This window comes from Spodoptera frugiperda, chromosome 10, assembly GCF_023101765.2.
Source record: "Spodoptera frugiperda isolate SF20-4 chromosome 10, AGI-APGP_CSIRO_Sfru_2.0, whole genome shotgun sequence".
NCBI classification, from domain to species: Eukaryota; Metazoa; Arthropoda; class Insecta; order Lepidoptera; family Noctuidae; genus Spodoptera; species Spodoptera frugiperda.
This window is the reverse complement of record NC_064221.1, coordinates 4,541,476-4,557,816: the sequence shown is the minus strand read 5'-3', so window position 1 is coordinate 4,557,816 and position 16,341 is coordinate 4,541,476. Positions and strand designations below refer to the sequence as shown.

General features: G+C 32.2%; 3 protein-coding genes across 7 annotated transcripts in view; 2 read left to right on the top strand and 1 right to left on the bottom strand.

Moving 5' to 3' along the window:
- LOC118277352 (uncharacterized) overlaps nucleotides 1-3,744 on the top strand; it is a 79,234-nt gene extending 75,490 nt beyond the window's left edge. For both annotated transcript variants that reach the window (XM_035596111.2, XM_035596108.2), the window contains exon 17: nucleotides 147-3,744. In XM_035596111.2, coding sequence (XP_035452004.1) covers nucleotides 147-275 — 129 coding nt within the window. In that variant the 3' untranslated portion in view covers nucleotides 276-3,744. The remainder of the gene's footprint in view (nucleotides 1-146) is intronic.
- LOC118277362 (phosphoinositide 3-kinase regulatory subunit 4) overlaps nucleotides 1-16,341 on the bottom strand; it is a 69,614-nt gene that overhangs the window by 30,398 nt on the left and 22,875 nt on the right. For 2 of the 3 annotated variants that reach the window (XM_035596123.2, XM_035596124.2), the window contains one exon: nucleotides 13,013-16,240. In XM_035596123.2, the coding sequence (XP_035452016.2) occupies nucleotides 16,027-16,240 (214 nt within the window). In that variant the 3' untranslated portion in view covers nucleotides 13,013-16,026. Of the gene's footprint in view, nucleotides 1-13,012; nucleotides 16,241-16,341 lie in introns of those variants that run through there. The other variant, XM_050696420.1, reaches the window with a different exon arrangement.
- Nucleotides 4,554-13,232, top strand: LOC118277514 (CCAAT/enhancer-binding protein gamma-like). 2 transcript variants are annotated; one of them, XR_007705695.1, is made up of 3 exons: nucleotides 4,554-5,061; nucleotides 10,438-11,512; nucleotides 11,638-13,232. XR_007705695.1 is itself a non-coding variant. In XM_035596345.2 (2 exons), the coding sequence occupies exons 1-2, from the start codon at nucleotides 4,939-4,941 to the stop codon at nucleotides 6,326-6,328; spliced, it is 357 nt and encodes a 118-aa protein (XP_035452238.1). In that variant the 5' UTR covers nucleotides 4,570-4,938; the 3' UTR covers nucleotides 6,329-7,821. The 2 variants fall into 2 exon arrangements, 1 of the variants encoding a protein (XP_035452238.1); XM_035596345.2 differs by lacking the exons at nucleotides 10,438-11,512; nucleotides 11,638-13,232 and adding an exon at nucleotides 6,095-7,821 and having other exon boundaries at nucleotides 4,570-5,061.

The following is a 16,341-nucleotide window of genomic DNA, read 5'->3' as shown; positions in this document are numbered from 1 at the left end:
GCACTCACACAACGCAAGCGTTGTTTCACGTCGGTTTTCTGTGAGCCCGTGGTGTCATTCCGATCGAGCCGACCCATTCGTGTCGAAGCATAGCTCTCCCACACTTGAATTATGTTTGTTTTAAACCAACTCTTGTCTCCTTCCAGGTCCAAGGCCCAGGCGTTCAGAAACAAATCTACAGGAACACAGAGCCCCCTAGCGTGGTGGAACGGAACGCTCGCATCATCAAATGGCTCTGTCAGTGCCGAAAGACGCAAATGCCACCGCCGCAGTGAACCACTCTAGAACTATAGACAAAACTGTCACAACTACCCTTAGATAGGCACAGCTCTAAAAGTTTGCGCCATGAAAAAAGCAATCTCAAAAGGCTAGTATCTAAAAATAGCGTTTTGGGCTTAATTTATGGTAATACCGAAAAACCCGGTTCCAAACTTCATGTATTACTTCTGGATTGCCATACCAAAAAAGGCAAGTCGAAAACAAGGAGTTTAATGTTTTAAAAAGTTTTATAAATCAAATGCCCATTAGAATATAACTTCTGGGTGTTTTAAATGATCTCAAAAATTACTTCTTTCATGGCACGAACTCCATGAAATCTAATTCGATTTAAAGGCTACTTCTCTTGAAGAATTTATAAACACTCTGCTAAAGACGCTAATATTCATTAGAATTCAAATTAATAAACGTAGAAATCTCGATATCTGAAAATCGATTACTGAATAAAAAATCGCTCAAATGACTGATTCATAAAAATCGATTTAAGAATGACTATGAACTAAGTCAGCAGTAAGCTTCTACTGATACGGATGCGATTACATCATCGATAAGAATACTCGACTAAACTTAATAATCGATTAACGAAATGTTACTAAATCTAATGAGAGAACCAAATGTTGCTCATACGTCGATATAAAATGACGCTTAGGTAATTTCTAATTCCTAAAACTAAGACTAGGTTTAGGCGTTTAATAAAAGTTAGATTTCGATATTTAATAATTCTTCGCTCATAAATTAATGTCTTCACAATGATAATAAATAAATAAGGTTTAAATCATGAGATCTGGTCCAGATAACACAAGCTTAACTATCACTCATCTTAAATATCAAAACAGTGTTAATAATTTATCTGTTTAATTGCCTTATTGCGAAAGAAGTAAGTCTAAACAAAGGCTTTAAAACGATTTCCTGTTAAAATGGGCCTAATAACTACAACCCCGACGTGCCAATAACTCAAAAGGCCTAGCTCAAACTAAACTAAAGTAAAACACTGTTTTGCGACATCTCCACCGTTAGGTAATACCTAATAGGTAAGTCATAAATGATTTACACAACTAAGGCTGTGTGTATCTGGACGAGTGACACGGCGAGCGATCGCCGTCGACTGCTGGTATTATCTAAGCGATACTAGTTCATTAGTCTGTACGGTTCTTAATGTAAGCGTCGACATTATTCTAAACGTTTTAGTAACGATATCGCGATACCGAGTGTGGGCATGGCTAGCATTTTAATACAAACTATAATATTATATCGGCCTAAGTAATAAGAAAGGCTAATAACCCCAGGTTTTATGAAGTGCATTTCTGAACTAACTTTTTCAAACGGTCACAATCTAGTGATGTCACCACTGCTCATATTAGTCGATTAATAATCGACTAAAATTAAAATGTCTATCCATGCTTTACTACTCGGTTCCAACGTATAGCGTACGTAATACTATCTAATATATTTTTGGTCGTAAAATTGACTATAAAGAGTTGAAAAAGTTTTTGATTGTAAATAGTAAAACATATTTTTGTCTCGACACTATGTACAAGTTGCGAGCTTAGCCACGAGACGTGGAAAATGTTATTTTCGAAAAAGGAAAACATGATTGAAACGATAGTTTGACTATCCAACGGTTTCTATATTTATTTTATTTAGTAAATTGTTTTGGAACAGTGTGCATTAGACTCTAACAGCCTAATTGTACAATAAGCCACCTCAAGGCCTCATGAATTGAGTCTGTTAATTTACCTAATTAGATATTCTAATTATATGACTTTTTACATTTGATCTTTCATAATTTTATTGTCAATGTTGATCTACTCTTGTTTTAAATCGAATAGATAAAATTTTTGAATATGTTTAAACTGTTACAATTTAAATAATGACTTCTATAATTTACTTGACAGTGAAGATAACAGTCGAAACCAAAATATTAAAAAAGAATATGTTCCTCATTATGGATTTGTCTGTATTTATATTATTTATTTATATTGTTGTAGTTATATAAGACTTATCGTACCTACATCCGAGTTTTGGGAGCACAAAATGATCGAAGTAATATATTTTTGTGCCAAAAAATTAGGTAATATTTTCATGTAACTATATTTCATTTGAATACTGCCTTTGTCGACTAAGTTCCGTTGTAATGTAAGTGGTAAACAAATGATTTCAAGATTTCGCAACATAAAAATTGTAGACTTTCTTACCGACATAAATCAAGTAATTAAAAATAAATCTTTACGTAAGTATTACAATTCCATTAATTTAATTCGAATTAATCTAAAATTCAAATAATAGTGTCCAAAAACATTATTTTCCTTCTTCAGTTTTAAAAGTCAATGTAAGAATTTAATCAAAAAAATCATGTGGACTAAAGACAATATAAAAATAATCGAAATAATTTATGTTTTACGTCTTAAAGCATAATATTTAACTATAGTTACAATAACGCAACAATTAAAGTATTTAATCGTTCATAATATTATGTAAATAACCATTAGACTGGTCTAATCTCAATAGTTTAGTTAGAATAAGTAAATTACTATCATTTTCATGTTTTTTTAAATGAAATTTACGCTTTTGCGCAGTCAAAACTGACCTCTCTGAAGTTAGCCACTCTTCTGAGAGAGTGGGATGCAAGTATACGTAAACAATAATAAGTGAGAGAGACAAAACAATGCATTTGTAGCTTACTTCATTTCTTTGGTTGCTTGACTATCGTTTTGTTTTACAAAATTTTATTTTCTGTGATATTGGTGTCTAGAATTTGCGAAAAAGCTGTTGGATGTATGACAACCATTATATCTGGATAGTGGATGTAATTTTAAAGGTAACAAGAAAATACGATTGTTGTATTTGAACTCACTAGATCATACTTCTAGTGATTGAGGGCAGTGTAAGCTCTTTAAGAACTTTACTAATGTGATGTATAGGAACAGTAAAGTATATACATCATATGTCTATCCAAAGTTATGGTGAGTTCAAATACATCAGTCCATAATTTGTTTCTCTTTACATCTACTATTTCCAAATAAATGATTGGGCATCGCATCGTGATACCGTAATGAGTTATACTATTAACAGTTCTTCGCATTTATTTTTGCAATTTATTTGCTATTAACCTAATCGATTTTTGATTGTTAGGCGATTCTTAATCGATTTTAATTCAAATTATAATAAATATTTTGCGTGCTCCGCGAAGTAATTAAGATCAGTTAAATGATTTCAAATGTTTTACCTAAGTTACTTCATTAATAAATATGAAATTGAATGAATAGAAATTAATACTTTAACAACTCGACTAAGGAATTTTACCTTCAATTTAATTATTCTGTCTGTATAGTTAAAAATGTATTGAGAATGGTTAGCATTACAGTATTAGAAAGTTTAGCATTCGATGCTTCCATTAATTGTGTAAATAAGATTTACGTAAATTGTTAGAAGTTTATCGTGAAGAAAGAATTATATTGTGGTCTGATATGTCGTTGTTTTATTTCGTATATCATAAACAGTCTTGTATTTATAATTTCTTCGATATTCTCCTTTCCTCTTCCCTATTTTTAACATAAACATTTATATGAGTGCTTCGTACTTTGATACCAAGTTATTAAAAGATTATTGAATTTTGAAAATTTTGACTGCACGGTTGGCGCGGTGGCTGGGCAACTGACTGCCGCGCAACGGGTAGCGGGTTCGATTGCCGCACGGAGTAACTCTTTGTGTGATCCACAAATTGTTGTTCCGGGTCTGGGTGTCATGTGTATGTGAACTTGTATGTTTGTAAACGCACCCACGACACAGTAGAAAATCCTAATGTGGGGCAACGTTTTTTAAAAAAAAAAAAAATTGATGTTTTTATAGATCGAACTCGACTATAAACTCTTGCTCCCCGAGAACTCTTGCTCGACAATCGCACTTACTACTACTCGACCAATAGAAATAGGTACAGATATTCCCTTCCTTTAAATGAATTTGTGATAAATAAAAGTAAATAGAAAAAAATATTAAATGACTTTCATAATTTCGCGCTCATTTCGACTAGAAATGAATAATGAATACTCTATTATTTCAGAACGCAGCCTTCGCTATGTCAAATTCTACTATATACACACAAATCCACTTTCTAACTAAAGATACATTTTACATAACAAAAATTAAGTTGCCTTTATCCAATGATTTCTGTTCATTAATTTATTTACTTTATTTGTATGAAAAGAAATGGACGTGTTTTTACAATCTATTATCTATGGTTACTGACGTCAACCACTTCACGAATGACGTCAATGGACTGACACATTTTATTAAACTTCACTCTTCATTCAACGAAATCTATTTTTATGTTTGTGTTCGAGTATTACGCATCAAGAGCTGAGTAATTTTATGAGCAGCTTGCAAACGTGTTATTGTTGTTTTTGTTTTGAAATCTAGTGACATAAGATAGATAAATTAAAGGAACTTCCTAGGAAAAAGACTGAAAGACATTTCGACAGCTACAGTAAATAGTTTTAAAAGTAAAAGTATCACATCGATCAGTGCGTCACAAATTTCTGGAAAAAACAGTAACATATTGTCGCAGCGCTAGTAACATCCCTCTTAAACCTTCAAAAGTGTGTTGAAAGTAAACTAAAGTGAATTTTAAGAGCGCAGAGCGGCGTTTGTCGTAGAAGCAGTTTGATGATATTAGACGAGCTTGAGGAGTTCTTCGATATGGCTCCAACCAAGCGCGGGAGACGAGGAGTCAGTGACGCTGACGATGAGGATGATGAGTATAGACGGAAACGTGACAGAAATAATGAGGTAAAGTTGTATTTATATTACTAAACAGTAACACAGTTAATTTAGGTGCATAGAGTTTACTGGTATTATAGGGCCCTTAGAAGACTGTGTGCTTATTGCTGACCACAAAAATATATGCAATATAATATAATAGAGAAAGGCTGAGTATAATCTGAGAGAAATATAATTTACATAGGAGTGAAAATGATAACTAGTTCTGATCCTATGCTTTGAAAACCACCACACATTCAGTTCCTGATACTGGCCACTCACTTTTCCTGACTGCTTCAAAACAGTTATCTCTTGCTAAAAGAAAAAGAATGTAGAGAGAGCATTTTTAATTGAACTTCTTTGCTTATCATCTACTTGAATAGAAATTGAAAACATTTATCAAGTGATATTTACTTCATAATGTGCTAAAGTATCTACATTTTCATTTTATAAATCAGTTACAATAAAAGATACACATTTTTTATATCTGGTTTTACCCCAACTACATTTCGAATGAGGAAATCATAAAATAACCATTAACGATTGGCAGAAAAAAAAAATATTGTGAAACAATCCAACCTACTTCTGTGCTGGACTTTTTTGAACATAAATTACTTAGCATAACAGCCTTATCTGTTATTCAGCAGAGTAGTTCTGGGTACTCAGGTCTTTGTAAAAAAGATTGTGCAATTTCCTTTATATTAACCGTAATCATTATGCAACATTTCTACTATATATCTGTTTGAGTTTCTATCATAGTATTGTTTATTTCAAAATGGCACCGCAGGGCGTACATCCCTCTTCTATTAGCATTAATTTTAGAATATATTTTTCATAGTATTCTTTTAGTTTTATGTTTTATAGTCGAAATGTTGTGCTTGTGATTCTAGTGAATTCTGTGGAGTGTGAAGTGCTAGCGTGTTTCTATTTTTGATTGAGAATGGTACAGTTGAAGAATTTGCGTCATTTTTATTGTTTACCACTAGTGATAAGCGATGCAATAACAACATTGAGTTTTTAAAGTATTCATGTTTTAAGATAACAATATCTTTCTTGTTTACAGGCAGTTAAAAAGAGCAGATTTAAGTCTAAACAGAGGACACAAGAAACTTTTACACGAGTCAATAAATTGAAGGCTGAAAACCAAATGCTTGAAGAAAAAGTCAAGACACTAACAAAAGAACTCCAGTTTTTGAAAGAACTGTTCCTAGCACATGCGTCGAACACACCCAACGCGAAGTTTGATGGCATAGACCTCGACAAACTATTAGAGGATATACCGGATGACAAGAAATAGTTTTTAAATCAAACGAACTTGCCGTTTCTAGTGATTTTAATAGAAAAATACAGTGAGAGTGATCGCAGGATTGATAGAATTGTTATTCAGTGTTCTGTGGCTCAATTAGAAAGAAATTATGAAATATTATGTGCTATCAACCAGTATTAATGGAAAAAAACTTAACAACTCGCATTTGAGCTGCGAGATATGACTTGGGTCAAAAGGTTGTAAGTACATAGTGCCTAATCTAGTATATTGTATACTATGTATACTATTATGGAGAGGTATGTCATACCCGGCGGATATATTATATTTATGTACAATTTAATCATGTGTTTTATGTAGTACAGTTCTGTTTTTCATGTTATTGTTGACATAGGTATATTTATGTGATAATTCATGAATTTTATTTGTTTCTTTAGGTCATAATGGGTTGAAATTTTGCAAATTTTTTTAATATGACACATAAATACATTAGAATGTGTATCATATAATATACTATTGTTCACTTCAATGAAATTAATCTGTTAAATATTTAGTTTTCTAAAGTATGTACATAAAATTTGTTTGTTTATAAGTTGAAATCATTAATCACAGATAGCTATTTAGCTATGTCAATAATCTGATGACAGATATTATTTGAAAAGTACATATTTAATGTTAAAACAGCGTTGTTAGTTGATGATTGTCACCCATTATTTTTTATCTGTGTGACTTGCAAATTATATTGCTTATCTGTATTGTTATCATGTTTATGTCACGAAAGTAAATACGCGTTTTGTTGCGTAGATAAAGCTAAATATAAGCATATTTGTTATGTATATTCTATGTTCGTTATGTAAGCCCTGTTCAGTCTGATTGGAAACTTAATTGCTAGAATATTTTATAGTTACATTTGAATTTCACAATCTTACAAAATACCACAGTGAACTTGAATTTATAAAAAAAGAATATATAGAATTAATTATCTATTCTTTAATTACATCTAAAGATTATCTCAGGTGAATTTTGAGTTAAATTGGAATTGAACATTAGCTAAATCTTGTGAATACTTGCCACCAATCTATAAATTAATGAAGTTGGAAAATACCTTTTGAAGAGTGTACAGGGTTTAAAAAAAGTACTTTGTGTTATTATAATCATTATATCTGTCTTAATATTTTGTCCCCTGTGTTTGTTGAAATAAAATAAAGCATTTATTTAGTATTCTGATATAATTAAACCTTTTATAATGTAATTCTTTATTTTAATTACTATTGTTTTGTTACAATTATGTATGAGTACAATATATAGTATATAAGTGTCAATGTTTATATGTATTGTTTCAATATTATTTACTTTATTCCACTGTTAATAAGTACAGTAGTTATTGAGAAATTATGTCCACACAGTAGTAAAAATATTCCTAAGAGAAACTGCACAAAACTGATTGATTATATAAAAAAAAATATTCTTGAAAAATATATTTTAAAATATTGTTAATTGAAGGAAATAAAAAGATATGAACATGATGTCTATGGTTTTATTTAATTACTTACTACAATTATAACAACAATATAGAATTTTGATATGATAATAATAAAATTCATTCATTTCATTAATTGGAATTAAAACCTAAGTACCTAGTTTGAGTTTTTATTTTTTTTAATATATGAATAAGTTCCTTCCTACAAAGTCTAATTACTTTTTTCTATGGTATTTATAGATATAAAATCTAATTTAATTTAAACTTGTAATGCTGTTTCATGTCATTGTTAGTAAACTATACACCAATTATTAATAATAATAGAATTTTACTTAAATAAAATAAATATCAACTTTACAAAGGAAACTTGTTTTATTTTATAGAAGTGATAAGATACCTCTACGCTCAAATCTTTGAACCCTATTTAAATAGGTATTGCTCAATAAACTAAAGTTTATAATTTACTGAAAATACATTTTCATTTATTAGTTTATTCAATTTTAATCAAATTTTAATATTATTTTTTATTGGTTAACGCCATCTGTGGTATATTATAAGAACATTTGTAAGAAGAGTTGTAACCATTAAATCAATTCGTAAATGGCTTTTTATTATATAGTATTAAATCAGTTGTACCTAAAACATTTTTAATAAAAATAAGACAATAACATACCTACTATTATTAAAAAAAAAATTTTGACAGATGGCTAAAATGTAAATACGGGGGAATTCCCGCAATTTCCCAAAGTCAAGGGTAATTTTATACAAATTATCATACAAAAACTAAAATATTTTTTTCAAATGACAAGAAACATCGGACATTTGATCATAAAACATTTTAACTCATTACTTAACAATATATTTTGTTCATAAACAGTTATTTAAAGAGATTTTTATTAAACAATATATATAAACAGAACATTCGTTTTTGGGTGTATTCAATTATAAATTGGCAACATTAGTAGTCAGGCTGATGAAATTTCATTCAAGTCACAAAATCACAAGTACACAATCATTTCCATTCCGATTCAAGGCGAAACTCGTGTGTTGTTTACAAGTGAAATAATTGAATTAACTAAATCAAAATCAATTATTTTCTTCACAAGTCTAATCAATTAAGACTCATAATCAACAAATACGTGTAAATATTCCAATTGGTAAGTTTAACAATGATAAAATTGATTTAAAATATTTAATAAATGTTGCGTCATAATTTCATATAAACTTCACAAAGTTTCTAAGTAAATTTTTACTTAAACTCTTTCTATTATCCTTACAGAAGTGTAACAAAAGTGTTTAAAAGCTTTGCGAGAAGATTTCGCAGCGGTTTTACTAAGCAATTTGATGACATTATTCGATTTGGACGAGTTCTTAGACATGCCACCCGTTAAGCGAGGACGGCGAGGAGTCAGTGGAGATGAGGATGATGAGGAGTACAGGAAGAAGAGGGAGAGAAATAATGAGGTCAGTATTTTAAATAGAATGTAAGAAACATCTACCTGTCTCTCATTAGTGGCACTTGATTACAATACTCCATAAGAACTCTTTTGTCTATAAATTTTATTTCAAATAGAACATTATAAACATATACTTGTCGCTCGTAGGTGGCACTTGATGGTAAAACTTCGTTAGAACTTCTTTGTCTATAAAACTAATTTAATTTTTGTTACGCTAACTTTCCAACCAGTGTCACTGTCAGATGGGCTCATAAACTTCTATATTCTCTAAAAAGAAAGTAGAACATATTATATTCCAAAAGATGTACCCATACACACAAACAGATACATAAAATATCTCCAGTTAATTATAAGCATAATTTCACTTTAATATTAATATAAATCTGAAGAGTTTGATTGTTTGACCACACTATCTCCAGAACTACTGGTCCAATTTGAATAGTTATTTTTTTTTTAATTATCCTTTCCATTATAAAGTTGAGCAACATGTTATGATTCAATTATTTACACTTTGCAAGGTGATGCAATAATTGCAATACTGACATAAACATTGCCTCTGTGATAGAAGCTTTTGAAATAAAGACTTAAAATGTATTTGAAAATATGAATGACTATCTGGTACTGCCTTGTACCTTAATATTGTACCAAGAGTCCGTGGAGAACTAATATAAATATACCAAATAAAAAAATAAACAAGTTTAATATTAATTCTTCTTGCACCATAAACTTGCTAATTGATGCCGCTGGACTTATGGGATGATGAAACTTTTATGTGTTTTATCTCATACCAAACTACCTACATAGTACATACTTTCTGGTTATAAATAACATTCCTGTTTCATATAACATTGCAACTGTGAATCATCTTGCGGTTTGATAATGTTACTTTTCATTTTTAAAACATACAACATTCTTATTGCTACAGTCAAGTAATAAATAATAATCTATATAATTTTGAATTGGCAACGCACCTCTGGTGTTGTGGGTGTCCAAAAACAAAAATATTTTTATTTCCAATTTGTACAAAATATAACTTAATCTTATCTTTTAAATAACTTTAGGTAGCTCAAAATTATCACTTACCATCAGGTTATCCATCTGCTCGTTTGCTTCATATTCCACAAAAAAAAACCAGCATTCCATCTTCCATGAATAAGCTCCGAATTAAAAAAAACCCACTCAAAATACCATATTTAATTTTACAGGCAGTTAAAAAGAGCAGAGTGAAGTCCAAGCAGCAGACACAGGACACATTCTCCCGAGTGAAGCGACTTAAGGAAGAGAACCAACAACTGGAAGACACCACCAAACGGTTGACCAAAGAACTGGAGTTACTGAAGGAACTCTTCATTGCTACCGCAGCCAACAAATCAGACCCCAAGTTTGAGGGCATGGATCTTGAGAAACTGCTTGAAGATACTCCTGAAGTTAAGTTTTAATCAATGTAGTGTCTATTGGTTTTTACTTAGGGTTTCGTACGAGTTTGTTTTATGTTTAATGAGATGGAAATGAGACCGCGTTTGGCACACAGTATGCTTAGTATGAGACTATGATGCTTTACGTTGAACGAATGAAAGAAGTGCGTTCGGCGCTCTGATTGGTTGGTTAACTTGGAGCTGGTCAATCAGAGAGCCGAACGCGCTCTCTTTTCGATTACTTTAAACGATTTAACCCCGTACTCAGAGTTATTTAATGATTACTTAACCCAGTCCTTAGTAAGTGTTTTCGATACAAAATCATTACTAAGGAATAGTTTAAGTAATCATTAAATGTCTCTGAGTGCAGCAGAAAGATCGTTTTATTTGCCAAAACATGTGTAGGTCATAATAATACATGCAAAAACTGATATTTACTATTAATGGTGGTTAAGTAGAAGAAACATAAAAATTAGTGCCGGATTAGCCATATAGGAGGAGGCAACAAATACTATGGGCCCCGCGCCCATGCCGGTGTCCAAATTATCAAAAAACCGACTTCAAAAACCATATACTAAAACCACGTTCACATTTGCTACGAGCCCCGCGTCGGCTTTATCCGGCACTGCATAAAATGTAGTATTTAATAGGTCCTTCTTAAGATATTTGACTTATAACCTATAAGTACATTGTCCTAGGATTAAATCGCGAATTTATCTCTGTAATAAAAGCTAGTATTGCACGTTATTTGAGATCGATCTGTGATTTTAACTGTGATTTATTTATTTATAAGTCGAAGCATTATGTATTGATGTAGAATATCATTATTGTGTACGGTTTATCCATATGATAGCCGGACTTATGGGTCAAACTGCCGTACTCAGAGGCATTTAATGATTACTTTAATTATCCCTTAGTAGGTAGCGATTTTGTATCGAAAACAATTGCTAAGGACTAGGTTAAGTAACCATTAAATGACTCTGAGTACAGCAGTATGTCTACCATCTTCACCATCAAGCCCTCATTGCTGAGGATCCTGACTCCATAAACAATCAACAGCACATATCTATTTGTCACAGTTAGTAGCCTAGTGTAGTGCTTTACTGACTGGGATTTCCAGCTGCAGATATTTGGGGCCTTAGTACGATTATACTTTACGTTTAACAAGATCGAAAAGAGACAGAGCGCGTTCGGTGTTGTGATTAGTTGGTTTATTCGAGCCGGCCAATCACAGTTCCGAACGCGCTCTCGTTTCGATCTCGTTAAACGTAAACTCATACCTACTAAGGCCCCTCATTCACATTTTGTCAGTCCTTATACATTTTGACTTGTTTTATTGCATTTGACTAGTGTTTCTGCAGTTTGTATGTAGGTGGATTAGATCATTTCTCTGTGCATTTAAGTGTTTCATTAGCCGTTGTAAACCTTCAGTAAAATAATATTCTCTTTAGTCAATAAGGTGGTTTTTTGTACAACTATTTATAATGTTTGGAAGATCTATCATTAAATCTTTTAATTATAACTCCTAGAAGAAAGAAAGTGTTTTCAGAGCTGAAATAAGAAGTTGAATATAAGAAGCCCTTTAGAATATAATTCTCGATTGAATTCTTATTATTATCTGTGATAGTTTAGGTCATATGACGTAAATATTTTCCGCTAAGCTTCGTGTCTTTAGAATGGGATAGCAATAAAGACTGTTTTGATCCCCATACTATAGTATTCGCTGTCCTTCTCGCACCTTTTCAATATGGCTGCGAATCTTGGCGGGTTTTACGCACAAATATGTTTTCAGAACAAAATTATTATGGATGAATTAGTATTGTATTATTATATTGTGTTGTAATCAATTCATTGTTGTATTTTGTCTTTAGTTTTAAGGAGTTATTGTGTAAGTAAATTGCATTACTTTGAGCAGTCTTTTTCATTTAATGTTCTACAGGATATTTTCTCGAAAATGTTTGTTAATCCAGAAAGAAGTAAAGATATGAGATCTAAAATTCAAATTGTTATTTATATTCCCTTTCAAATTGTTATTTATATTTTTAAGAAAATTATATTAAACTGGTTGCTTACCTTAAGGTCAGTTCATACAAGAGCAGAGTCAAAGCGCATTCTTCGAATTTCGCGTCTGCGCGTGATTGCGCCTTTTTAAAATCTCAGAAGTAATGGGTGCGTTACGCTGTGAAGTTAAGGTGAATTTGTTATGTTCAGTTTTGGAAAGACGATTCGATGCGCTTGGACATAGAAATATTTGTGGCATGTCACACGATGCTTACACCACTCTTATTACTCTACTACTACACCTTGCCACATTGAATATGGGATATACATACCTTTTTCTTCTTTATAAATAAAGCAACAAAAATACTCATAACATTTTTATTATGCAAAAATAGAATCTTACCAACTACAATAATTATTACGTACAAACTGTTTGTTTCGTGGTACCCCGAACACTTTCAAGCTCGAAACGGGTCCCAAAACAAACATCGTACTGAAATATTATCCACGAATTTTATAATTAGGTATTTATTATGTAAGGATTTATTAATTATACTATTAAATATACATTTGATACAATTATATTCAGTCGTTTTCTTTCAAAATTATCTATATTGACTGTAAAAAAGAAGGTTTTACTTTTCATTTTAGCGATATTTTAATCATGTTACTGTAGATAGTTAGTGTAATTGATGTTGGGGGGGGGGAATAATCCAATGACTTCTGCCGCCTTGGTTGGTGAGAGGGAGTATCAGACTCTTACTGACTATAAACCACCCCGTTCCTAATCGTGCTCATTGAGGAAACCCGCTAGGTTAGTTACACATTTTCGAATTAATTTTAGTGACAGGACGCAATCGAAACTAAGATACAATATGAAAAACTATATGATGACCTTTTGGGCAAATAAAAGCAAAATTAATTATTGATCAACACAAGTCTCGCTAAAACTCGAAAAGGGCCAGACCGATTTCGCTACTTTGGTCTTACATTATTTGTGGAATTCTAGACAGGTTTAAAATGTGAGAAAAATAATGTACCGCCTCAACGGTCAGCCAGTATGACAATATTATTTGTGCTGAGTATAGAGTAAAATATCGCCACTTTGAAAAATAAAACCTGACATGAAATAAACTGGTGGACAATAAAATTAAGCCACATAACTGATTTTCCAAAAAGCATGAGGACGTCCAAATTTCATTTTTTTATGTGATGTTGAATATTAATGATAAAAATAGTGAGTGCCTTAATTTTTCGTCCACCAATTAATTTTATACACAAAAATAACAAAGCTTATATCGTAAAAAAGCAGGATCACAGATAAAAATCTAAATAACTCTATGCATTAGCCGCTTCATTAGGGTATTCTACGAATAGAGGCGCCATCGTCAGTGGGACGTAATACAGTATGGAGATCACTCATATGACTTAAATGAAACTACAAGTAGTAATCATCCAAACCCAATATTTCAACGAAAACTAGTTTCTTGATCACAGAAGAACTGTAATATTGTAGGTTGTCTAGGAATGTTAGGGACATGTGGCGAGGCTGTTGCGATGCTGTATTTATAAAGAGTGTCCAAATTAGCTCAAAGAGATTAATGCACTTTTTGGCTTACCTACTAGGCTTTTTCGCTCCTTTTTTCGTATATTGTCAGCCAAGGTGATAACAAATATGTGGTTTAAATTAAGTCATAAGAGGTTTCTCCATACGGTATATTTTTTTATAGTAACATTTACTAATGCTCAACGACCAGTCTCAATGTATGGAGTATTTTATTATAATCATTAGTTGCATTATTTAAAAAGCTATTTTAAAATTATTTATTAAAACATTCTACGGACGAACAGGATATGAAACGGGCCGTAAAGCATTAGTCAACGTTTTTAAACATACGTTTGATTAACAGATTATAAAAGCATCTTACGTCTCACTAACGCCATCTGTTGAGCATAATCGCAATCCCTAAGTTAATGAACATACTTAATTTTGCCGCGCGGTTTCAGCCGCATTATTCCTACATTTATTTTAAATTTCACATAACGATCAAAATAAATGACCGGTCACATCATTTTAGAGTCATATATATGGCCAGTCTCAATAACCTTTGTCAATATAGAAAGAATTTTGACACAATAAATTTTAAGTAAAAATCACGGTTTACTAACGTACACTAATGGAGTTAAGCTCTACTAGTTGCGTTACGTGTAATACTGACTGTGTGCCGACTCGGGAAACGCACCTATCTACGTCGTTGGTGAACCTATCGAGCGTCATAACATCATCGCACCCGCGATCAGAGGTGGAGCACAACGCGCGTTTTTGCCGGCAGAGGGTGCGATGGGCATACAACGCGTAGGGACGCTGGTCATGATTAAGAGTTCCTCTGTAACTCGAAACTAGTAGAGCTTTTCTCTATTAATGTACTTGAGTAAACCGTGATTTGTAGTTAATTTAGTTTGTCTCGCGATAGTTATTACAAAAATACAATACGGTAAAACGGGGTGAATAGAATTCGAGGGTTATAGATACAGAAGAGGTACATTTCATATTATTATGAGCTCTCTCTAGTAGCCCAATCTATCGATAAATAGGTTATCAAGACCAGCCAATGGTCATACTACGCAAATCCAGTTGCGTAGTACAAGTCCATTAAACAAAATATAAAAAAGTTCCTAATCTAGACATATGCAGTTTAACATGGGAAGTCCAATTCCTACACGATAGAAACGATATATGCATGTCAAATACATTACTTTCTTTCCAATAGTCTAAAACAATATCGAATTGTGTGTGAGTTTGTTTAATTTTTAGGGTCAAATAATATATATATAAATATTAATATTTATTTTTTGCTGTCATTTTGTTTACATAGTTATTACTGCTTACAATTTCGCTGATGTCTGGTAAAGGTTTTGTCAATAAATCATAAATAAATAGGTATACATTACCCTTAGTACGAATTTGCTTTACGTAATATACGCTAATAAACCAATCAATCAGAGCGCCGAACACGCTCTCTTTTCGATTACTTTAAACGTAAAGGAAACTCGTACTAAGGGTTCAGAGAATGAAGAGCATCATAGATACACGCACACGCATTCAAAAAATAAAATAGAATCCGTCAATTTTGCAAAAACCAGCCTCTTATCATCACATCCCTACCTATATATCCTTTAACTCATCAAAACCAAACAAATTAACCGCAACGCCGGATACCAGTTACCGACGCTTAGTCAAGGATTTACCTTCAACAGTTTTCTTTCGGCAGTCAATGCTTCAACTATACCAGCAAAAACACACAAACATACACTCACAATAATTCATCAAATACAAAAAATCACATTTTCTTACCAGCAAATCACTTAAAATAACTCCTATTTCCACACATTGATAACGCCGTCTGCCGAAGCGCTGACTAGATACGGCTTGCTTCCTTCGACCACCGTAAGGTCTGTGATGGGCGCCGTATGGTAGAACGACCTGGACTCCACACTCCTATATATGTTGTCATCTGGCATTGAAGCCGGAGTCGAAGGGTTGAGCTTGCAACATTCTTGTATCACTGTGGTGCCATCTATTATTCGGCTCCTGGAATTATAGTGAAGTTTTTTGAATCGTTGAAACGGTTGTATGTGAATGGATGGATGGATGGAAGAAAAATAAATTTAGGGAAAAAGAAAACCACTATC

Bases quoted from the DNA above. Each gene is read 5' to 3' on its own strand.
- LOC118277514 (XM_035596345.2), top strand. From the start codon at position 4,939: ATGATATTAGACGAGCTTGAGGAGTTCTTCGATATGGCTCCAACCAAG. The intron at 5,062-6,094 runs GTAAAGTTGTAT...TCTTGTTTACAG, and splicing joins AACGTGACAGAAATAATGAG to GCAGTTAAAAAGAGCAGATT.